General features: G+C 41.6%; 1 protein-coding gene across 3 annotated transcripts in view; it reads left to right on the top strand.

Moving 5' to 3' along the window:
- The window catches only part of grk4 (G protein-coupled receptor kinase 4), a 43,086-nt gene that overhangs the window by 5,422 nt on the left and 13,178 nt on the right, over nt 1-24,486 (top strand). For 2 of the 3 annotated variants that reach the window (XM_041035673.1, XM_041035672.1), the window contains exons 2-8: nt 6,879-6,974; nt 13,052-13,164; nt 14,220-14,297; nt 15,156-15,256; nt 21,369-21,461; nt 22,021-22,084; nt 22,413-22,553. In XM_041035673.1, coding sequence (XP_040891607.1) covers nt 6,879-6,974; nt 13,052-13,164; nt 14,220-14,297; nt 15,156-15,256; nt 21,369-21,461; nt 22,021-22,084; nt 22,413-22,553 — 686 coding nt within the window. Of the gene's footprint in view, nt 1-6,708; nt 6,727-6,878; nt 6,975-13,051; nt 13,165-14,219; nt 14,298-15,155; nt 15,257-21,368; nt 21,462-22,020; nt 22,085-22,412; nt 22,554-24,486 lie in introns of those variants that run through there. The other variant, XM_041035674.1, reaches the window with a different exon arrangement.

Consider the following 24,486-nt stretch of genomic DNA (forward strand, 5'->3'; position numbering starts at 1 on the left):
TCATCTTACCTTCTAAAAACATTCCTAGAGTCACAGTTGTGGTGTCTGCTTTTGGTTATGTCTGGTTGGTTATGTCCTGGTCTTATGTCAGCCCTGCCTTCAAATATGGCTTGAAGGTGTTGTCTTATCAAAGATAATCTTCAAGGTGTAATATGTGCTATGTGTTCCACACTCAAGGGCTCAGTCGTGGAGAGGCGGCTTTTTTTTTGTGTTGCTGTTGCTGTCTTTCACCGTGGCCATGAAATTAACCAGCGGGCCCTTCATCTGAGAGACAGCTGTAGATAACATATAGATGATTAACCTTTTGGTTTGTGCTCTTACACGCTCGAACTCTGCTCAAGTTTAGTCTCACCATGTTCCCTCACCGTCCTTCCCTCCCCCCTTCTCCCTCAAGACACTGTGAAAACAAGGGTCAGTTTTCAAGCACGTCTAGGCGAGATTTAATGGAATATCTCGAACGCAGAGAGATGGAGCAGAGGAAGGAAAGGTCTTGCAAAACGCCACAGCACGCAGCTGGAATGAGCAAGAGCGCATGTTTATGTGCTGTGTGTGTGTGTGTGTGTGCGCACGCGCACTCCTCTGCTCATGTGAAAAACTGCATGTTCTACCCCGTGTGAGACCCCATCAAGCAACCCCACCCCACCCCACCCTCCACCACCGCCATGCTCGTTTGTTGTCGTGTCCTGGAATTTACTCTGATGTTGTAATGTTGTTTCACATTTTTGCACGTGATCCACGCCTTTTCTCTGAGGGCAGTATGGGGAGAGAGGAGGAGAGGGGCAGAAAGAGAGAGAGAGAGAGAGAGAGGAGAGAGGAGAGTCTGGCCATAAAGAAATAACAAAGGCATAACAAGAGAAGAAAACTGTTTATATGGGGGAGGGGAACAAGAAGCTGAAGTCAGAGGGAGGATGAAAAGGGGAAGGGGGCATGTGAGAGAGGTGAGGATTAGAGGAGAGCAGCGCTGCCTGATATTCACATGTTTCTCTTTTCCTCTCTCTCAGCTGATGTGTGTCTTTCAGTGCGAGTATACAGACGGATTACCTTATGCAAACACCGAGCTTTTGCTTTGAATAGGCAACACAGATACTCGCAGCTAATGTTTTCCTTATCGGGGGGTCCTCCAGCCAATCACACACTGTATGGGAGAACGACTTGGAAAGCAACAGGCCATTCATTTATCATGGGCCAGGCTCCATTGTGCCTATGTGCGTGTGCATGCTCATATTACAATGGGCCTAAACTATGCGTGACCCTCTCTCATTTCCTACCATTTAAGTCATGTTTTTTGGGAGAGTACCGCAGCCGTCCAGTCCGATCCTCCACCTATGTGGCTGCTGCTCGGTGGGGGTCAAATCAGACGAGGCATGAGCTGGTACCAAATATTCAGGGTGCGATTACCTTGGCCAAAAATATCTTGGTAAACAGTGTTATCAGTGTTTTGAAAGTTAGAAAAATGGCTGTTAGGGCTAAAATGTAGAGGAGTTACTTAACAGCATGTTTGGCTTTTTACCTTTCTTCTTTACTCTCTTCGTTTTCATGGTCAGAGGAATTTTTTGAAATGCAAATGATCTTTTACCTCCATGCTGCTTTTTTAAAGCCAGGCTTCTTAGCAATTAAACCTTCTACTCACTCTAAGTCACTCAGTTTAAGTGTGTGGCTGAACTTCTTGAAGCATATTGTGCAAAGATGTAAATACTGGCTGCTTGCTGCCGTGGTCGGTCTGTCACTGTCACAGACGAGCTGGATTTTCTGGCCTTGTGGCTGTTATTCTGAGTGTCAGCATGTGACATGTGTTCAGCAGCTTCTCCCATATGGCGAGGCAAAATAAAGACTGGTTGTGAAGACAGCAGCGCTGCACTGCTCTGCGTTCTCGGTAACATCTGAAAAAGCTGGGAATTGCAGCAGAACAAGTTGCCAGTGATGCTGTTTCCCCTTCCAAGTGTTTTTTTTTTTTTAATTTTATCACATGAATTTCCTCAGTTATCACAGAATAAGAACAATTTTTTTGGTCAAATAATCACGTCATGTATTCACATATTTGCCATATAACAGTACTTTGTTTTCTCGTTAAAAGAGTGTACTTTACTGATGAATAACTAAACAGTATTTTAGTGCTGTAACTAATTATTATTTCCATTATCGAATAATCTACCAATTATTTTCTAAAAAGTGCAAAAAAAGTTCCCAGAGCTCAAGATGGCCTTTAAAATGTCTTGTTAGAGTCACTGACTTTATGCAAAAAAAAGGCTTAAACAATTATTTGATTAACAAAATTACCAGAACCAGTTAATTTTCCGTTGAACATCTAATCATTTAATCAGTTGTTGTTGCAGCTCTGTAGGGATTTGGAGAAAAAATTAAGAAAACATTCTTTTGCCTTTTATCAGGTAATTACCCAAATACAGTCTTTTGCCTTTATAAATAACTTGAAGAGGAAATGTTCATATCGTGTTGTGTTTGTATTTGACATGTTTGGACTGCACTAAAAATATGTCAGAAATGTATTACTAGATGAAATCTGATTGACCTGGAGCCAGCTGGACACAGGTTTTTTGAGTTCTGGTATCAGTGTCAATATTTGTGAGTTTAAAATATCAGACAACAATATATACCTAAAGAGATTTTATTCAATATAATTTTTTGTGAACAGACTTTTTGTTCACTCAGCAAGGCTTTTTGCCGTCAAATAATAATATACTTAGTTGTCAGTTCGCTTTGACGGTCCAATTATGAAATATCAACACATTTTCTGTATCACCTCAGATGTATCTCTCTGATTTTTGTGCTGCTATTTCTTGTGACTTCTCAGCCGGTACATGCGCTGATATGACACATCTGTGATGAGCTAATATTGGCTGGTTTAGCTTGTTTCCAGACATAATTTCGACAGATAGAAAGAAGCTTAAAACCCTGTTTTTCCACTTTGACTTTTGAATGTGAAATCCGTTGTGAACTCTATTTGAACTGGTATTAATAAAAACAAAAACAGCAACTCTGAAGTCTGACTTTGTGGAAGCTACATGAACTCTGATGTGGTGGTTGTTGGGGGGGGGGGCCTCAATCCGAGATGATAGTGCCTCAGTCTACTGTGTGTGACCTCCAGTCCGGCTCCTTCTTCCACTTGAGATGAAAGCGAGAGGAAAGGGAGAGGAGCATATTTTTGGGATGGTGCTGGATGGTATTTGGCCTGCACGCGCATTAAGAGCATGTGAAAACTGGAGCCGATCACAGGGGGAGGAGACAAGACAGAGACAGAAGACACCCATGAATGTACATTCATTAATGCTCTCACAGCTCACTTCAGACAGACAGAAACATCCAAACAAAAGCTGCATGAAAATACTCTGTCTACTCCCTCTCTCTCTTTCTCTCTTGTATATTTTCCCTCTGTTTTCCCATTCTCTCATTTCTTAAATATGAGTAATCAGTCAGACTCGAAAATGGAGGAAACACACCAAAATACACATCAGACACAAAGTAAATGACACTGCCAGTGGTGTGTCCATGCCTGCTTTAAGTAGTGCAGCAAACTAGATAAAAGTGATGGAAAGTGATTGTCTTGTGACATTCAGAAGCTTTGTTACATTATAAAACAAAATGTGAATTCTCTATCAGATTTACATTGATGTCACTTGGGACTGTGTGTACCTTTTACGAAATGACAGACTGTTGGGTTTTATCAGCCAAGATTTTGGTTACATAAAGTTGTTTTAAACGAGCCGAGTGTTGGGTCATCCATTCATCTGTGGCCAAAGCTGTCTAGCAGTTTTTTAATGGCCTTTTTTTGTGTGGCATTTTGCTTTTGTTGGATAGTTGACAGTAGCGAGTGACAGGAAACGGGGGGGAAATAGAGAAGGGGATGATGTGAAGCAATGGCGTCGTCCAGTGTGACTCAAACCCAGAGATGTTGTTGGTAACATGTTACACATCTGACTGCTGTGCGACCAGGATGACCCTGCTGTCTATAAATCTTTTAAGGAAAGGAATGTGTGTCCTCGTAGTCGAGCGGCATGTCTCATGTTTTGACATCGGCCTTTCTCAACATGCTCCAACTTTTGAATCTCGTCACTGCCGCACATGCGCAGGCCTGTCTCTGAGATCCTGTGCGATGATCTCAGCGCTGGCTGTAGCTCGACCATGAATGAGCGAAGCTGCTCTGAAGTCGGTGTTTATGGAGGGCCCCGTTCTCTCGGAGGGGAGAACCAAAGTTAAATAAATACTTGCTCCATCCTGTCTGCATTAAGGGCCTGCACACATGGCTTTGACGTCAGAGTGACATTAAACAGGGTGGGGTGGCCCAGCCGGCTCTGACAGGCGTGTGCACGCACACACGCACACTCACATACACACAGACACACACTTTCATAGCTTGCTATTAAAATCTGTCTTTCTTTTCTTGTCAGTATCTCTGTCAGTTTTGTTATTTTCCTCTATTCTTCCCGCGTCTTTCCTTCTCTTCTTTTTTCTATCTGACCTGAAGTTTGTCAAGTGACATTTCAGCTTATGTCTTTTGTACAGTATACAAGCAATAACACTGCCAACCTTTATGGGTGCTACATGTCTAAACACCGAAGTTTCCTTTTCATAATATCAGCTCCTGACAAGGAAGACGTTCATCTCTGTCGGTTTGTTACTTTTTGTGGAACTGGTTTGACTGTCTTTATCAATCACTCTGTGTTTTTGGCTCTAGTGTGTGAACGGATATCTACATCAAAATAACCAGCCAGGTGCAACTATCTATCATTACACAGTGTGAACCAAAGCCAGTTCAACGTTTAACTCCAACATTTATCGTTTCTGCTCTTCCTTTTCTTTTTTTTTTCCTTTTGCTGCAATGAAGAAAGTACATTTTCCTGCCTGTGCTTATATCCACATCTGAACATGTGTGTGTGTGTGTGTATCTACATGCCCTGCAGCCCCATAACAGGTTTGTCAACATGTCTGTCAACACTGAAAGCAGGAGAGCAGTGGGATCGTATGAACTTCGTTAACTCAACGTCAACATGTAACTGCTCATATTGCTCCCGTGTGTGAGACGCAGTTAAAAATGTCGGTTTGTTTCTGTTCACTTTAAGCTCAGGGCGAGATTTAGAAAGTATGGTTGGTTTAGATAACGTGACACGTTGCGGTAGAAGTGGAATGGGGATGTTCCTGTGGAGGAGGGAGCATAGACACTGTACATACAGTATTCCTGTGTGTGTTTTGTAGGGTCTTGTTTTGCAGGTGTTTGACCACAGTGACCCCCTGTATGTGTTTGTGTTGAAGCTGTCACATGTCACTGCCGGACCAGCTGGTGTCTTGTGAACTTAGGGGGCAGAGGATTTCCCTCTCTGTCGTCCTCAAACTGTCACACTGTGTGGCGAGTTTATTGACTCAGTGTTTTAAAATGTAAAATTGAAGTGATGGGAAAGACATTAAAGTGTCTCATATTTGAGGGTTTAAATCTGCTGACTTTGAAACCAGAAGTGTGTCTATGGAGCAACTTTGGAGCATTTTAAAACATTTCACCAATTTACCTAAATTCCTATCTGGTCTGATGGGAGAGCTAACAGTTCTAACAAAATAGATTACATACTAACAAAGGATTTATAGATGTGTTTTAGGTGTGTTTTTCTGGTATTATCCCCTTTTTTCAATAGTAGACTCTAATGTGGGCAGAGAGAGGGGTATAACACACAACTGAGGTCCCCCACCCGCGTTTAACTGGGGACATTGTGAGTATGTGTTGTGCGCCTTAACCATAACCTAATGGCATGCCCCACGAGAGATTATTTTTTAAATATATTGATTAAATGATCAGTTTTCGGGTCAAAAATAGTGCTAAATTGACATCTCACATTACCGGAGCTTAAAGGGGTGTTTACAAAGCTCGTGTAGTCTGATGAAGAGTCTAAAAAGCCAAAGGAATTACATTTACAAATCCATGTAACAAAAAGCAAAATAAGCAAATCTTGGCTTTTGAAAAGCTGTAACCAACAAATGTCTGGTGTGTTTTTACCCGTTAAAGGATGAGCATTAGTGTTGTTCATGGCTGCATACACAAACACACACACTCGGATCCTATGTGATTTCCCCTTTTTCACTTTTTGCTCTTTGCTGTGTGTGTCAAAAAACTACTGTGCAAATCAAAGCAGCATCTCATCAGAATGCTCTTCTGACTTCTTCAGCTTCAGTACTCTGTCTGCCTCAGGGACCAAATACCTCAGTTCACCCCTGATGAGACCATTTCTCTTAATGCACACACACAATCTCTCTCTCTCTCTCTCTCTCTCTCACACACACACACACACACACACACCCACACCCTTTCTGCTGTTGGAATGTTTTTTTCAGTAAAATATACGGAGTGACCCCCAGGTCCTCTGAAGAGCGCGGTTGTGCCTAGAGGTTGTTCACCCTTCACATCAGGGTCATCTGATCTGCCAAGAGGACTGCCCACTACCACCCTGTGTGTGAGTGTGTGTGTGAGATAACCCATGAACATTATGTTAAAGTTATGTTTGGCTAATGTTTGACTGAGCTCCAGGGAAAGAGCCCACTTTGTGTGTGTGTGTGTGTGTTTTTGTGTGTGTGTGTGTGTGTGCGTGTGCGTGTATGTGAGCATGTGCGCGAGCGCGCGCCTGATGATCTTTGAAGCTGTCAACATTCTTCACCACATGCTCTGTCATGATGCATAGAGGCGACTGGTGAGATGAACCAGCTGTCCCTGCCTGTGGTTAGTGCAAGGTCAACATGCTCTCGTACACACACACACACACACACTTTTTGTTCTTGTGTTGAAAATGCCTCTGGACAGATGTGGTTACCGACTCCAAGGGAAATGCTGAAAAAGTTTCTTGATCGATGTTCTGATTAAAGTCTCCGTCTGTGTCTCTCAGGTGGAGGAGGGAAGAGGAATGGTCGTAGTAAGAAATGGAAGGAGATGCTAAAACTCCCGCACATCAGCCAGTGTGAGGAGCTACGTCGCACCATCGGTAAGAAATGGGGGGTGTGTGTGGGTGTAAAAGACAATGTGCCATGCTGTGTCGTTGGGGTGTGTCTCACTGTGGGAGGAAGTTCAAATTGGACTTCCTTCCTGTTTCTACCCGTCTCCACCCACAGTTACAGGCAGGGGACAGGAAACACTGTGTGTATACATGTGCGCGTGTGTGTGTGTCTATATCTGACTCAGGGAATCCACTTGCAGGCTGTTTCTTAATCTCTTTTAACGTTCTGAGTGTGTCTCTCTATTATCTGTCTCACGTACCAAACCAAAACGTCTTCAGTCCTGCTTCCTTCCTTTCCCTCACATGCAGGTTTCAGTTGAAGGCAGGGACAGGATTCTCTCTTTGAGGCCCAGACAAGTGCTCTGCTCCTGGGCTACATTATCTCCTCATCCCCCCCACACACCCTTGTTCTCTGAATGCCACAGCACTCTGTGTGTGTGTGTGTGTGTGTGTGTGTGTGTGTGTGTGTGTGTGTGTGTGTGTGTGTGTGTGTGTGTGTGTGTGTGTGTGTGTGGGTGCCTGTATGTGTATGTGTGTATGATAGTGCGTCACAGCTATCTCTGCCAGAGATTGCAGTGCTACCCTCCCCACATACTCTCCCTCCCTCTTTTCTATCTCCATGCCTCCCCCTCTCACTCTCTGTATCTCTCTCTCTCCCTCCCTCTTTCCACCACTTCAGAGCAACATCAGAGTGGGAGAACAGGAGAGTTATAGAGAGAGTGAGTGAAAAAACAGAAACAAAAGAAGAGAGAGAGAGGCTTTTTACAACAGTAGGAAAGATCTCTTAAGGACAGGAAAGAGGGAGAGAAACAGCGGGAGGAAAGGAGGGCGGCTGAGTGAAGTAGATGTTAGATCCATGTACTTCCTACGGTGATATCTCTTATGCAGTGTCGATTGTGTTCCTTGTGGTTGTGTCTTCATATCACAAATCATCACCCACAGATCTAATTATCATAAACTTGAATGTATCTGTCGTCAGTGGTGATAGATTACCTGCTTAAAATCAGCACATAAGTGTGAAGAAGCATCGTACTTGTCATATCTTACATATTTATTGGCATTTAGATTATAACTTTGCAGAGTATTTAAAAAAAAAGGGCTATATGGGCCTGTGTGTGCGCACGTGTGTGTGTGTGCATGCACACACACACAGCAGCTGTTGAGGGTTACATACGTCACTATTACATAGACACCATTGCGTAATTTCCCTATCACACCGAGCGCAGGATCAAAATAATCCCCTTTGAGTACTTAAACACACAGACGTGTAGGCATGTGCATGTGCACACACACACACCCGTGAGACACACACGCATGCCCATGCACCGTGTAGGCACAGCGGATAGAAGGATACAGTATAGCAACTGATAGCTGTGTCTTTGTTGTGTCTTGATAATGTCAGGCATTTGACCTTATCCTTGACAAGTGTTCAGTACTTCTAGGAAGCCCAGATTATATTATGTGGGCTGCAGCCACTTTGTCTGCCAGCCTTAGACCACTCTCGCGCTCCGTTCTTCGCCTTCTGTCTCCCCTTCATTTTTTTTCCTCTGTTTTTCTGGTATCCATCCAATATATACAGTACATGTGCACCGATGACTTTTGATCACTGACACGTTAGCTTGTTCAACATGCTCTTGAAACCAGAGGTATTTTGGATGGAGGCTAACGGCTCTTGTTGCATAGCAGCAGTGAGTGTTGGCCAATACTCAGGTCTCTCCCTCGAAAGCATGCACACACACAAACGCACACATGCAACTATTGCGCACACACTGACTCGTGTTTGTGCGCACTTAGCTGGCCATTCACTGTCTCCCTGACTCTCTCTGTCTTGGCCTAAATTAGAGTTTTAATTAAGTTGTAATTGTAGCTTACTTCAATGACACAGACAGTTACTAGTCCAGGCTAGTTACAGCTTTACAGCTCTTCCCTCTCTCTTTTCAATCCTCTCATTTCCCTGGCCCATTTTTCTCTGACACCTTGCTGTCTTGTACACACACTCTCTCTCTCTTTCTGTCTCTCTCTCTCCCCCCCTTTCCCCTCTTTCTTTCACAGTTGTTTTTCTTCACGACCGGGGAAAGAGGGTTCTCTTGCGCAAAGAGGAAAGTTTTCATTGGTGGAATGCTGGCCTACGTTCTCATATTCAAATGACTTTAGAGCCTGGAATCAGCTTGAAGGGACACACGCGCACACACACACATGCGCGCGCACACACACACACACACACACACACACACACACACACACACACACACACACACATGCTGTCACACACTAACCCAGAGCCAGACCAAAGACACTTTCTCTTTTTCTTTTTGCTGACCTGCTAAACTTGTGAACATAAAAAGACCAGTACACTTCATCAAAGAAATGGGCAAGATAAAAAGAAAAAATATGGAAAGACGAACTTGAAGGCTCCAAAGGCTACAAGCATCTCAAGACTAAAGGATTTATACAGCTGTTTTATTTTACAAAGTGCATATTTATCTTCTCTCCAGTTCCATGCAAACAAATGTGTCGACTTCCCTGAAAGTCGCGTATCTTGACTATCACTGGACCGATTACAAACACTTCACCCATTAAAGGAGCTATTTGTTGATACACGTGACTTCTGTTTAGTGTGTCTATATTAGTTATTGCTCTTTTGTTGTATGCTTTGCTTTTTTTGCTGACGTGAATGTGCCCGCGGGGTCTTCAATCTCTGGGTTATTATCCTTCTTGAGCAAATTGAACTAACTAAGTTTTACCACAGATGTTAGTTAAACAATACAATAGTTACGAAGTATGCAGTTTACCTAACTGTAAATACAATAATAATTGCGTGTTTTATATGTTATAGTGTTAAGAGGAGTCTCAGTTTCTTTTTCTGGTATCATGACACAAAGTTGTCAATGTTTATTCTGTTGTTTTGGTGTTGCTTTCAGACTACTTACACCCGGAGTTCAAATGTGAACAAATGATGACAGAAGATAACACCGTGTTTATGTAGATGCTTAAATTAGAAGCGAAGATGGTGTGTGATAGGAGAGGCCTACCAACAGTGGATAAAAATATCTAATATAAAAAAAAAAAAAAAAATATATATATATATATATATATATATATATATATATATATATATATATATATATATATATATATATATATATATATATATATATATATAATATATGATATTTATATATATTATATTTTTTTTTAATGGGTTTTTTTAATGAAGGAAATAGTGCAAAATAGACTATGGTTCATCAGGTTATATTAACTTGTACAATAAAACATTGTAAAACTTCTAAATCTGGGTTATGCTGGTCGTCACCAAGAGACATTTATCATTTTGCCGTGTGATGCGTTGCTCAGTGGGTGAGCTCCTTAAAAATAAGGAAATCCTTTGAAGAACATTGCACAATAGTTTCTGTGACTTTTATTACGCTAACTGGAGTGTGTAACCTTAAGCCATGACCAGTTTTGCTGTGATTCAGCAGAGGGTGGGGTCTAATGGCCACTGCAGTGGCTGGGGACTCTAGTAATTAGAAGGAAACCATCAAAACCTGTTCCCGAGCAAGACACTGAAACCATATCAGAATGCTTATTGTAAACTAGAGCATCAACCCAAAATCTTTAAATCTGTTGGTTTAATATCATGCAGTAGGGGAAAAGGAAAAACTCCAGTGAGAAAATAATAACTTAAATAATCATATATAACAAAATAATATCAAAATAGAATCTGTAATCCTCTGCTTTTTGGTTGCAGACGAGCAGATGCTAACAATTCAAACTCCACTCCTTTTGAACCAGAGTGGAAAAGTTGACTTTGTTGAATTTGATTTGTTAAGAATTCACACTACCCAGCTGCAAAAAAAAACAGCTCATAAACAGAAGTCACGTGTATCAACAAATAGCTCCTTTATTGGGTGAAGTGTTTGTAATCGGTCCAGTGATAGTCAAGATACGTGACTTTCAGGGAAGTCGACACATTTGTTTGCATGGAACTGGAGAGAGATCCGCGTTTTCAGGCGCTGTGAGGCAGTTATTTGATTATACACCACTCAAACCGCATTGTCCTCACCTGGCTACTTGCATCAAACTACAGGCATAAACACTCCAGAGTTCAAATAAAATGCTCTAAACATTTTTTTTCTGTACTAATACCCTAAAATTGCCCTTATCAGCTATGAATGGGGGGGGGGGGGGGCTTTCCCAGCTGCAGCTCACACAGCTGAACACAGCTGATAGGGAAACACCAAAGCAGGCCTCCAAAAACTTGGTGATCAAAGATATGAAAGGCAGTATCTGAAGGCAAGTGCAACGCAATAGAGTTAAAGACCTCTCAGTGAGGTTTTCTGAAAGAGCTTTTGTTCTTCAGATTTGAAACACAGCAGTCACACAGTGGAAAGGGAAGCAATAAAATATCATATCTCTGCACTCTTCTGTTTGCTAACAAACTGATAACTTAGCTTTGGTTGTGGTTGTATAAGTAGTGAGTCTGAATGAGAGGCACTGAGTGGCAGGCAGCAGAGGGGAATGCTGTGTAATAAACAGTGATGCTGGGAGGGCTGTAGTGAAGATTTGATTTACTGTTGGAGGTTGTCCTGTAGCTGTCACCACTCAGAAATTTTCATCCATGCATCCCTCCTCCTCCTCCTCTATTCACAAGTGCGCATGTGTACGTGAATGTGTGTGGCCTATTTTTGTTTGTATGTTTATCTTGTGTCTGTGAGTGTGTGTGTATGTATGTGTGTGTGTTTCCTTACTGTCAACCAGTGATGGAAAACGTCCTGGGTCTTCTTCCTCATTTGGTAGCAGAGGAAATATGACTCAAATGGACGCTATTAGTCCTAATAAGCTGGGGCCAGCTGCACAGAGGCACACACACACAAAAAAAACATGCTTAACACACATACAGAAAACATGGACACAGACATACAGTGTGTTTTGTTTGTAGTATATTGTTGCATAAACAAATTTACAAATCTTTAGGCATAGCTTGCTTTTGGGGGGGGGTTTTAGATGGGGAAATACACAAAGTTCTCTAAAGTCTACTCTAACATTTACTTTGTGAGCATTCAAAGGCTCCAGCTCTCTTGAGGCTTTGCCAGGGTACAATGGCTAACTTGTTTGATATGTTGTTGTTAAATGCTAACTAGGAAAATCCTTGTTTTTCCATTGCTTGTATAATGTCAAGTTAAATAAGCAGTGTCTTTTGTTTCTAGAGGACTGTGGCATAAGCATACAAAAGTACAGAAATATGCCTTTTAATCTTCTCCACAGATGGATAGTTGGTCTGCTCCAACTAAAATACGCATTGTAACATTTCAGACTTTTTTAAATCATGTTGCTAATTTGCCATTAATAAAGATATGATATTCAAAGTTTTACATCGACTTTCAGCTTGCCTGCTTCATGTTCATTAACTTGTTTATTTAACTATGGTTTGTTTTCTCAGTTTCTTTCTGAGAAGCTGAAAAAGGCTTCTGTCTGTATTTCAAAGTAAGGGCCTCTTGGATTTTCCTAGATAGTAATAGTTGAGTGCCTTATCTTTTTTAAGTTAATCATTCTGATGTGAAAGAGGCATCCACAGGCTTGTTTCTCACTCTGGTGGGTAAGAGGACAATGTGAAAGCACGCTTTCTCATAAACCAGCATATCCCTTTATACCGTCTTACATAGTACTGCAGTGAAATGATTCTCCACTCTATTAATAAGAAAATAAATCTACTTGTGAGGATCCTTTGGTTGCAGGTCTGTGGGTTATGGGCAATTCAGTCATGTTAGTCATTTTACTGTCTCAAATTGTTTCATTCTAATAATTTTTAAATGCCTGAATTGTGAGAACGGTGCAGTATTTCACAAAAGAAGCAAAGCATTAGAGACAGGTCTGAAAAATAAAGAAAATTCTATGTAGAAGAGTTATATTTTTTCTTTATTTTCCACCCAGAATTTCAAGACTCATTCTTTGCATGTGGGGCTCTGGTCCTGGACTTGGAGCCACTGTTATAGCGTGTTTTTCTAGTGTGATAACATTTCTCCATCTGTCTCCACCCCTTGTCTCTTTCTCTCTCTTCCTCGTAGAGAGGGACTACACCAGTCTATGTGAGAAGCAGCCCATTGGTCGGCTGTTATTCCGTCAGTACTGTGACACCAGGCCAGAGCTGAAGCGCTGCATCGAGTTTATGGATGCTGTGGTGAGACTTTGATTCTGAGCCTAATACCATCGCTCTGTTTATTCTTCTTTCACACGTTCTCTTTTATTTGTCTGTCCCTGTATTTTCTCCCGTGGGACTGGGCCTGATTTGGCCCCAGCAGAGCAAGGAATATGAGAGGAAAGTCAGGGCTTGGTCTTTTGCCTGCTCTTGGCGGCAGCGCAAGGTGGTGGGTGGGGTGGGCGTAGGGGGTGATTAGCGACTTAGACAGGCTGTCAGAAAGCAGACCCCTCCCCTTCGTCCATGCACTCCTCCATGAGGTCAAGCCCACGTCAGAGGCGGGTCCCCTGGGTGAGCAGGCAAACACAGGCCCAAGCTTGTGTCTAGGACCCTGGAGGTATGCGAGAAAGGAAAACAGGGGGGAATCATGCTAATTTAATAAGAACCTACATTAGTCTTATTCAAGGTAGACGGACAGGCACATACATATGCGCACATTCTCACACTGACTGACAAAAATGCAAGAAATTAAACAAAAAACATTTTAGTGCTTATCGTGCCGCAAGTCCCGCTGGGAACTTCATGCCTCGGCTGTGATGACTAGTGGCACGGCTCGGTCCCCATTCCTCTCCGCCGAGCTTGTTTTCAAACAAAACATACGGCTCGAAGCAGTCGAACTCCAGACCATCTCCCTGCCTACAGCCATATTTGACCAAAAACACAATCTGTGATGGTGCGATGGGGTGAAATCCGAGGCGTCATCCTGGTAGGTGACAGATGTAACGGGTGAAGCGTGAAGATGAACATGGTTGCCAGTTTGCTGCTTTGACTAAGATGAGATGTTTTGTCATCAGTAACATCTCTCCATTTGTCTGCAGCCCCACGCTCATTTTTATTTTAATTTCTCTCTCTTTCTCTTGCTTTTTATTAACCACCCTCCACCCTTCCCTCTCGCTCTTCCTCCCTGTCTCAACCTTCCTCTCGCCTTCTGGTGCCTGTCTCTCTCTGACCTTATTTGGAGAGATATTAAAGATGGCTGAATGAGCATGGCTTCCTGCTCTGGTGTGGTTGCTCACACTTGTGTTCTTCTCTGACAGGCCATGTATCAGCTAGCTCCTGATGAGAAGAGGAGGGACTGTGGACTGAATGTTTTAGACACATACTTTAATAACGGGGTGAGACGCACGCACACTTACTTAACAACAGAGCTGGATTCAAGAAATGATTTTGATATTGGTCTAAGATAATGTTCGCATTTGTAAAAGTGCATCTTAAATCTTCCAGGTGTTCGTCTCAAACAGTATGATTTTACTAAATAAATTAAAACTTTTTAAAATGTAGTTAAAATTTTAAGTTTTTCCATCACTAAACACATTTGCTCATGATGTGTGTGATGTATGATAAACCCTGGACCTTTTCAACACATCGTCATCTACAGTGTATGGATCCAAAGAGCACTGGTATTACTTGTACCCGCATCTGCAACTGTGTCAGGATGTGTTTACATCTCTGTTGTGGTTTTCTGTGTTAGTTAGTGAATGTAATAGGTTAAGACTCTCCTGGACTTAATTTGTCATGTGTAAATATGATACTACACAGATAGAAATATAGTAAAGGAAACTTCTTATACTGTAAATCAAAGAGGAGGATGTGGGTGTTGGTTAAATGTGTTTGGCTTAGCTTTTCATTTTATAAATGTGTCAAATATATATATCACTACATCTAGTGGTATGCCACATTGAGACGCATGTTGCATTTTGTTCCGCGAAAGAGTTGACACTGTTTTCACTTCCTCGAATGAACTGGGCCAAATTGGCAAATGAACCTGAGGTGTGCAGTGTGAGTTCAGCCTTGATGTTTCTCTATAAGCAAGACAGTACAGATTCATAAATAGAAAGGGTGAACTGAAGGGTGAACACTTTGATCTGTTTTCTCAATAGTCTGCACCACATCACACCAGCATCTCACTTTGTTTCTGTTCCTCTCTGTCTGTCTGCCTCACTCTCGGTTTCTGTTTCTCTTTAACCCTCCAGTCGGCAGCCCATCTGCCAGACATACCCCAGGATGTAGTTGCTGGGTGCCGGGAGAGGCTGGAGCAGAGTCCGTGTAAGGAGCTCTTCAATGACTGCACCAAGTAAGCTTCTGTCTTCCCCACACATCCAGCATAGCGGGTCATTTGTATACTCTCCTACACCATGCACCGACCTGCATCCCTCGCTTGTGATCAGCTGTCCTACACTCAGATCCTCAATGAGACGCCTGTTAGTTGGAAGCGTATAGATTCAGTGTTTTTGTTTTTCTTTATGATTGAGTCTGCCAGTCAAAGTGCATTGGCACCAACAGAATCTTGTTTCTTCAGAAACCATGTGTGTGTTTGTAGACTCTGTGGACTAGTGCACCCTGTCACTAGTGATGATGAGGCAGCTGGCACCTGGAGTGCAGTGGCACACACACACACACACACAGTGGAGGCAAATGAAAAAGAGCAGTGGCCAGAGAGAGCATCCGGATGGCTGGCATGAAAACAACAGCCACCTCAGTGTTCCCCGTATACACACGCAAACACACACACGCACACAAACACAAACACAGATTTACAAATACACACACACCAACACACACACACTCCTGCAGGTGTTTCTGCTTCCTGCTCTGAGAGCCAGGAGAAGCAAACAGACCGAGGATTATTATCCCCAAACGTACTTCTCATTGCACAGACACACACACACACATACACAACTAAACGTAAGTTTGTATTAGCCCAATAATTTAACTCTGTCACAGTTAGTTTCTGTGGCCCAGGACTTCAGTCAGGACACATATTGTGAAATGTAAATTGTGAAGTTGTCTCTGTTTTACATACGTCAGTGATTTATATTTTCTCTTCCACATTTCCCACATTTCCTTTCTTGTGTTCGCTCAGCTCTGATGAGCTGTTATTGATTAGTTACACTAAGAGCAGTTAATGATTCTCACTGGTGGATGTTATCATGTTGCCATGGAGTCAGGGTGTTCCCTGTTGGAGTTTTTTTTTTTTTAAACATTGCCAAAAAAACACCATTAAAAGTATGCTATTGCAGTATTCAAGTATGCAAAAAAATGTCTGTTATTAGTTTCTGTTTGTAATGTACTCGTAGATGTGTAGACAGCTACTTCAGTACTACTGAAGAAAATTTGATTCTCAATCCAGTTCTTGGGGTTGTAAGGAGCTTCTTTTCTCTATGATTTATAAACAGATTTACTGGCATTTTTTGTGACAGTCATCTGAGATGATATCTTCAGCAAGTGTAAGTCACGCTGCATCTAAAAATATGTGTATCATGTCTCAGATTTGACTGATGTACAATTCTCAGAAGGAGCACAAATCTTGACGCAAATTGTGGCGCATACCTCACACACTCGCAGTTTGAGAACTTCTGCTACACAGCAGACTGTCATACAACACATTTTACTTCACTTTATTGTGTTCATTTGTCAGGGACAATGTACAAAAACGAAACTGTAAAACAAGAGGAGAAATATATATGACATAAATGTATCACATCAGTACGCAGGGTGTGCAGTATAATCCACCCCTCATCAAATCAATAGGCTGCAATACACCCACATTTCCTTAGTCTTGGCAAAAGCTGTATTTCTGCGAAGTCTCAACTTTGAGCCACACAGGCAGACGGATTTGGATCGGAAATGCTGTGACCAGCCTCAGATTCACTTGAGCGCCCCCGGGGGGAATATCGGAATCTGCTAGAAGGAACTCCGGAGAAGTGGGAATCATGGACGGGAAAACACTCAGTTATGTTCTCAGCCTGTGCTCATATTTTGGGAAAACACATGCAGAGAGCTGATCCAGGGCTGCTGGATTTATAAAATCAATAATCCATACGCTTATGAGACATGCTTTGCCTTTCATGGCGGCTGTAATGGACAGATATGCAGTTGCCAAAACTTTTTGAAGCTGTGATGAAGTTGTTTTCTGTGCATGTTTCTCTTTTTTTTTTAACTGTAATTTTCTGGTGCGGGTCATTTTCATGGTGTGTAATGTTGAGTGTAATGTTTTGTTTAGTTTATCAGTAGTTTATTCACACATGGGAATTTTCTTGTTTGTTGTTAAGATTTGTTTCAGGGTTGGGAGGGTGATAAGCAATTGTGAGCATGGTGGGTTGTGTTTTACTGAAGCTGGAAACATCAGTGGTTACAGTTAAGATGAGCACAACACACACAAATGCACACACCTGTGCTTTAGCTCTGGTATCTCAGGTCATGGTCTGTTGGGTCAGTTTCTTTCCCTTCGGCGTGCTTCTCTATTTTAACACCTCTTTGTAGTCAAAAGGGCACAGAGGAGGGCAGAGAAATAATGGTGTGACAGAGAGGAAGACCGCAGCATTATAACACTTAAGCTCCACACGTCGTTGATGTGGGAAGCACAGCATCTGCTCCATTCAAACTTCTTGGCTGGATTAATAAAAAAAAAAATTAAAAAAATGAAGCGAGAGATGAAGTGATATGCCGACTGAAAGCGCAGCATGAGGGGCTGAATTGGAAAACCCACAGAAAGTGATGAAAGGAGAGCAAAAAAGGAGAAATTGGGAAAAGTGAGGAGAAATGGAAAGAAAGTGTTAGGGAGAGCAGGGGAAAACAGCAGAGTGTACAAACATAGAATAACACAGGCACGTGTTTGTTACCAAAAGCCTCACAGCAGCAGCAGTTCAGATGTTTTTGAATGGGATTCCTGTTCAAGTTCTGTCATCACTCCTTCCACTATCATTATTATTTATATTCCGTCATGGAATTTTGATTTTCTTCAATTTTTTTTTTTTGTTTGTTCCGATACGTAATTCTGGCTCAGGCTGTACTCAGTTTCTTTTTTGTTCTCAGAGGGAAAGCCTGTAGGAAAGCATGGTGCTGCACGTGGAAACGTGACTTTTGGCAGAGCCACACACCCACAAGCAGAGATTTATTAGCTCACTCATGGATTTTCTTCTGCTGCAGTGGAACATACGGTTATGTCATACCAAGAGTAGAGCGTGGCCGATCAGTACATGTGTATCATGATGTTTTGCGTGTCTTAACAAAGGTCTTTCTGCTGGTTTTTCTCCCCTTTCCTCTTCCTCACTCACTCCCTTTGTGTAACAAAAGCCATATTGTAGCTTTGTTTATTTATACTCCCAGTGGTGTCTGTCTGAGGCTCGACTCCAAGCCAGGCACTGCTAGGCTCCTGCCTTTCTGGAGCCCCTTTCTTTAAGTGTCCGGGACCAGTTTTGTCTTCTAAGACTGACTGAAGTTCATTGACCTGAAGTTTTTTTCAGCTCTGTGTCTGAGCTGAAGCAAAGGTTGAATGACAGAACTAAGAAGGAACTGTTATACGAGGAAAAAACGTATGCTATGCTCAAGACGGTTTAATTAAAAACTGTTTAATTGAGCTCGGATGTACCTGATTTTAATATAGACTCCTCTGAGCGAAGGAGCCGCAGTAATAAAATCCTTTGGACACCGGGTTGCCTCTGTGAAGAATCAAGATCTTGACAGGATAGCTGATGATCGACACTCAGCTCATGTGCCGAGCAGCTGGGTCCCATGATGACATAATTCAGTTTTCTTTTACACAGCAGAGGGTGCTCCCCTTCTGGAAACTCTCTACTCTCGAGCTTTTGTGCCAAGAACAGCCACCCCAGCACTGTTGGTAACCACAGGCAGCTTTCCTCATCCTCCTTGGTGATGAAGTAATATGGTCAAGGAAAATCTCCCGGCCAAATATGAGCATCTCTTCAGCATTTTGGGTGGCAGAGGAGGGAACTTTGGTTTGTAACTTTGGTTTTTAGTCATGGTTTGGTTTTTAGCTTTCAGCTGGCAGATGAGATTGTGATCACACTGGTCAGCAGTAGAGAAAAGTGCACTGATGCAGTTTTTGTTTGTCTGTTTTGTAACCTCAGTGTTTTAGGGCCATAATACAGTATTTCACCTCTTTACTAGAAGCTTCTGTCAGATGTGTAGTCTAATCAGCTGAATCTCTTGCTCCTACTGTGAAAATACTATTATTTATTTTGACAGAACCTTCCCAGTGGTTGGGATAGCCTCCATACCTCAGTCTCATTAACTGGCAGATTCTACTGGTGTTGTCCATAATAGTTATTTAAGAGCTTTTTTGTAGCCTGGTAAGATTATACATATTTGTCACCTGCATCGACTAATATCCATACAGACATGTTGCGTTTTTCTTAAGAACACAAATGCAGACTTGCAAAACAGGTTAAGCTTTTCTTCTGACGTGCCCGTCTTGAGGTAATTAAGAAGTACAAGTTGTCTCCTCTGGCCTTTGGCTCAGCCTCTCCTGCTGCTACATAAAGCAGATACAGGATCTTATTTAATCCCGTTGTCTTCAGCTTCATGAAGTTGGATGTGAGAGGTGGAAGGCAGACGTTGTTTGTCAATAATGATGCTGCTGGTAATGATTAGGATTTATGTCTTTTGCTGGATATATGAAACTCTGCACAGAAAGCTTGTATTGGTGACTTGTTTTCCTTGTCCTAATGTTTGTCAGTAAACATGTCAGTACACTTGTCAGTTTACTCACTCAAATGTGGATATGCTCCACTAGAACAGAGATATGCTGAATAGCATTTACTGTTTCCCACACTGAGAACAGTAACTAAGTAAAAACTTAAAGGTGCCCTGTAGAGTTTTCTTGTAAACAAACAAAATTTCCGTTTACATTCAGTGTTTCTCACCAAAACACACTGTGATGTACCCCTGTACCCTGTCTAACAACCGTGCTGAACCAATTTCCTTCCTTAACAAACATTTGCAAAACTGATAAAAAAAATACCGTAAATGCTGCATTGTTTACATCTATGTTTGCTTGCAGGCTTCTTCATCTTTGTTTGCGTGCTACTTCCACCAGCTGTCAGTCAGGAGAATAATGTGAAACTGATGGAAAGATGTAAATCGCGTGGGCACGATACAAACAAACCTAGGGATGGAGTCCTAAAATCATTGCTCCGTAGCTCTTCTAGTGGTCAGAAACTCTACAGGGTACCTTTGATTCAGTGGACTGAATGAAATTTTTGTAACTTTGAGGGGAGAAGTGCACTTGAATATAACTTTGAACGACTTGTTTTTACAAGTTGGCAAATGGTCTAGGTTCGGTTTTGCACATTATATTAATAAACGTTATATAAGCCATTTGAGCGACTCACATTTATCTTTATTTTTATCTGTCACAATCTCTTTGTTTGTCTGGCACCTGGCTCCTTTCATAGCTTGAATATTTTAATGTGTCAACAACAATGACAGCAAGGACGGTAGATTCTGAGGGCGGTAGAGAAACCACAACAGTTTTTCTAACCTGAATTAGTTTTTATCTCAAATATAGAAGAGCAGATGTGTCTGATGTAACTGTAGATGTATCTCAGCACAGTTCAGCTCATGTCTGTTTGGTACGAGTGTGTTAAAGAGGACATGATGTTTAAGTCAAACAACATCTGTGGTCAAGCAGTAGTAGTTAAATAGGACACTAATCTGAGAGGCTGACAGGGTCATGTCAAAGAGCCGTGTCCTAACAACTGTCAGTAGAGTTATGGTTGACGTATGGTCAGGAGACGATGAGGCTGTGACCTGTCATGACCCCCCCCCCCCCCCCCCCCCCCTTCCTAAAGAACTTAATTTTAGTGTCTTCATGGGTCTTAGGGAAGGAATTTTACAAACCTAAGGTTGTCGGGTGCTAACATCTGTGCGTATGACATAACATTCACGTTTCAAGTGCAGTGAGATTAGATGTTCCGCTCAGCCTCCTGCTCAGTAAAAACCGGTTTCCCCAAATCCCGCTGTTTCCTGGTTGAGTTGAGTGGAATGTCTCTGTTCAAAGGCATTTTTCATTTTTCACGGTGGCGCATCGACACTGAGTTTTTCTTTTCTGTCTTTCCACTGAGAGTGGCTTTGAACCATAACACAGCCAGCAATGCCTAAACACACACATGCAAACACACAGTTATATACAAACTTGCACACATATGTGATTCAGGGAGTAGTCAGATAGAAGAGGTTGTGTTTGTAGTTGTTGCAAAGGTTAAAAGGCGTTCTCTGGGGAATGCAGGCCAGCTGTCTGTTTGCCTATCTGGAAGATCTGGCAAGAAGTCTTACAGCTTGTGTTTTTTTTTTTTCTGGTTTTCTGGTGACATGTACATTGCAGTGTCCTTTTTAAATTGTTCTTAAAATGATCACCACTCCTCTTTCTCCCTCCCTTCCTGCAGAATAGTTCGTGATTATCTGAGTGGAGCTCCATTTTCCCTCTACCAGGAGTCCATGTACTTCTCTCGCTTCCTGCAGTGGAAATGGTTGGAGAGGTGGGTAGTCAGTGAAGGTAAAGCAAACATTCAAACCATTTTGTGCATATAAATTACATCTGTGATCTTAATCACATTGAATATTCTCTGCATAAGTTTGTTCCACTTCTTTGTTTGCTAAAGGCAGCACCTTGTCTCCACCTTTAAACTTATGTTACAAGTCCAAACAGATAATATATTCAATTAATGGTTAATATATTTAGATAGCAATAACTGTATATTAATAAAATTACTTTAAAACAAACCACAAATACTCAAATGCATGAACAATACATATACATTACAGTATACAGTATGTACTGACCAGTAGCAGGAGCAGTGTTTGTACCAGAACACAAAGGTGGTGCCGCCAATCAGTGTTTCTGTGTGACTGGTAAATAATTGATGATGCTTTGCATAATGGCTGGGTGGAAACAGCAGTCGTCAGGGTGGATTAATAATATATTAGAGCATTATTCTGTCTGCACCATCACATGGTCTCGAGAATGACATAACCTATCAGTTATTTTATGTCTCCTTATTTTGTCTCTCTCTCTCTTTCCTCTGTCTGTCTCTGCAGGCAACCAGTAACCAAAAATACCTTCAGACATTATAGAGTACTAGGAAAAGGTGGATTTGGCGAGGTAAGCGTCACAACATTCAGGAAATAAAGTTGGAATAACTGTGACGGTTTAACCCGGTGTTGTGGTTGTTGAAGTTTTTATTGGCGGATACTGAACCAACATTATGTTCCTTTACACATTAAGTCTGGAAATGAGATGTTAATGTTAATGATTTAAGTTGCTTTAAGTAACCTTTAACACTTAGTTAATGCAGCACTGTTTATGTCTCCGCTCCAGTGATGTTGGGTGGAGTAATCTGTGGTGTGACATATTAACTTCCATTAGTTACAGTTTTAAAGGGTGTTTTTCATGTGCGTGTGATAATGTTTCCTCGTCGCTTGTTTTCCAGGTTTGTGCCTGCCAAGTACGTGCCACCGGTAAGATGTACGCCTGTAAAAAGCTGGAAAAGAAACGAGTGAAGAAAAGAAAAGGTGAAGCAATGGCACTAAACGAAAAACGCATTTTAGAAAAAGTTAACAGTAGTTTTGTAGTAAGTACTACCTTTTTCTTATTCAACCTTTCATCAGAATTGTATCTGTTTTGTGTCTGTCTGTGAATGTTTGTGCGTGCCTGCGTACTGTCTGTGAGAGCTTTGTTTGTTATGGCTCCAGGATCCTGCAAATGAAATTGAATGGTGTGTTTGCAAAGGCTGTCGATCTGCTTTTAAAGACAGTTGCTGTGACTCGAGGCCTGTTTGTTTAATGACGTCCACACCAGGTGGAGAAGCCTGGGAGTTGCAGTGGAAAGAGACATGATGGGATCAAACTACAAAAGGGTGGAAAAAAAATAAGTTACATGATATCATTGACCAGCTGCGGGTGTACTGCAGGACGGTCGGCTAGGCTGTTTGAAAGCAAGCAAAACCAAATCTTTAGTTTTATTTTTGTAACAAAATTTCTATTTTGCAAACATGCCAAATCTGATTTTATTTGGAGCATGCTGTCAGCCATGAATCATCTGTGAATGCATTCTTAAAATTTGATTGACATCTGTTTTGATCATACCATTTTTGATCCTGAAGTGTTTAAAACTTGAATATACAGATAGATAGCTCTATATGTCCTTTTTGACAGGAAAAATAACACACACACATTTCTACACCTACACCTACTTTCAACTGTCTGATTTGAATGTTTTGTCATATCCTGAATTCACTAATGGATGGGCTACTTTTAAAATTTTAAAATAAACTGTCACAGAATCAGCTTAGAGCTAAACCAAGCAAATGATAAAGAAAATTACTTTGAAATAAAGTAATATTCCTGTTTGTGGTGACCCTCAAAGCTGAGTCACAGTTAAATCCTAATATTCCTTTACGTATCTCAGATATCTTTACAATTTGACTGGAGTTCCTCTAAGGCCAAACAGAACACATCTGTATTCATGTGAAAACTGCCTTTCACAGCGTGAGCACAAATGAGCATAAAATTTAAGGAACTGTTAACTTTCAAAGACAGTTCTGAGGCTCTAATCTGAGGAACAATTTCCAAAGAATTTCTCAATAGCATTGCCAGCTCCATCATTAGGAAACAGTATTAAAAGTGATCGCACTGGTCATTCAACCAAACGAAATAACTGGAACAAAGGTCAGTAGCATTGTTGAACTGCGAAAAAACTATACGATGTTTGGACTGCAATACCACAGAATGCAGGTAAAGGCCTGGATGTGTGTCTTGTCTCGCACGTGTTGATGCATTTTTGCTGAAAATTTCAGGCACAAATAACATTTCCTAGTAGAGCAGCTAAATGTAGAAAAGGGTAGTTCAGTGTCCTGCTCTGAGCAAATGTGCCAGCCAAAAAAAAAAAAAAAAAAAATCATTACCCTGCCACCGTACCACCATGCCTCAAGCTCTTAATGGTGGCGTTGGTCTTGGCTGATTTTCCTATGGAGGATTTCTATAAATTGAGGCATAGTCATGAGTAAGCGGTTGTTTTTGGCTGGCACTGTAATGCCAGGCTTGAATGCTTTTTAGGGAGTCACCTAGCTTTTCATTTCTTCCATGCTACACCAAAGCAACTGGAAGGACTGGAATTAACAGCTGACAGCCCATTAACATGTAAGATGATACATTATAAGAACAGTTCATGACCTTAAATATCGATATATGAATAATGTTTATGGGTTGTTTATTAAATGAAAGGCTTTATTAGCTGGTTTGATGTCAAACAAATACTACAAATGAGACAATATGAACCATCTTCCCTCCTTTTACCTCTCGCTGTGTATACTTTGTGTAACAGTACACATGTTCCTGATGTATCTCTCTCTGTTTTTCCTTTATTCTCCTCCCATCACCTCTCATGTTTAAAAATGGAAATGCTTGAATTTTCTGTCCTCCTTAACCGCGCGTGTTACCATCAGGACTCGAGCGCAATTGGAAAACTAGTGATGTGTGCCTCTCTTTCCATTTTGTCCAACTGTA

Source organism: Toxotes jaculatrix, chromosome 4 (genome assembly GCF_017976425.1).
Source record: "Toxotes jaculatrix isolate fToxJac2 chromosome 4, fToxJac2.pri, whole genome shotgun sequence".
Taxonomy (NCBI): Eukaryota; Metazoa; Chordata; class Actinopteri; family Toxotidae; genus Toxotes; species Toxotes jaculatrix.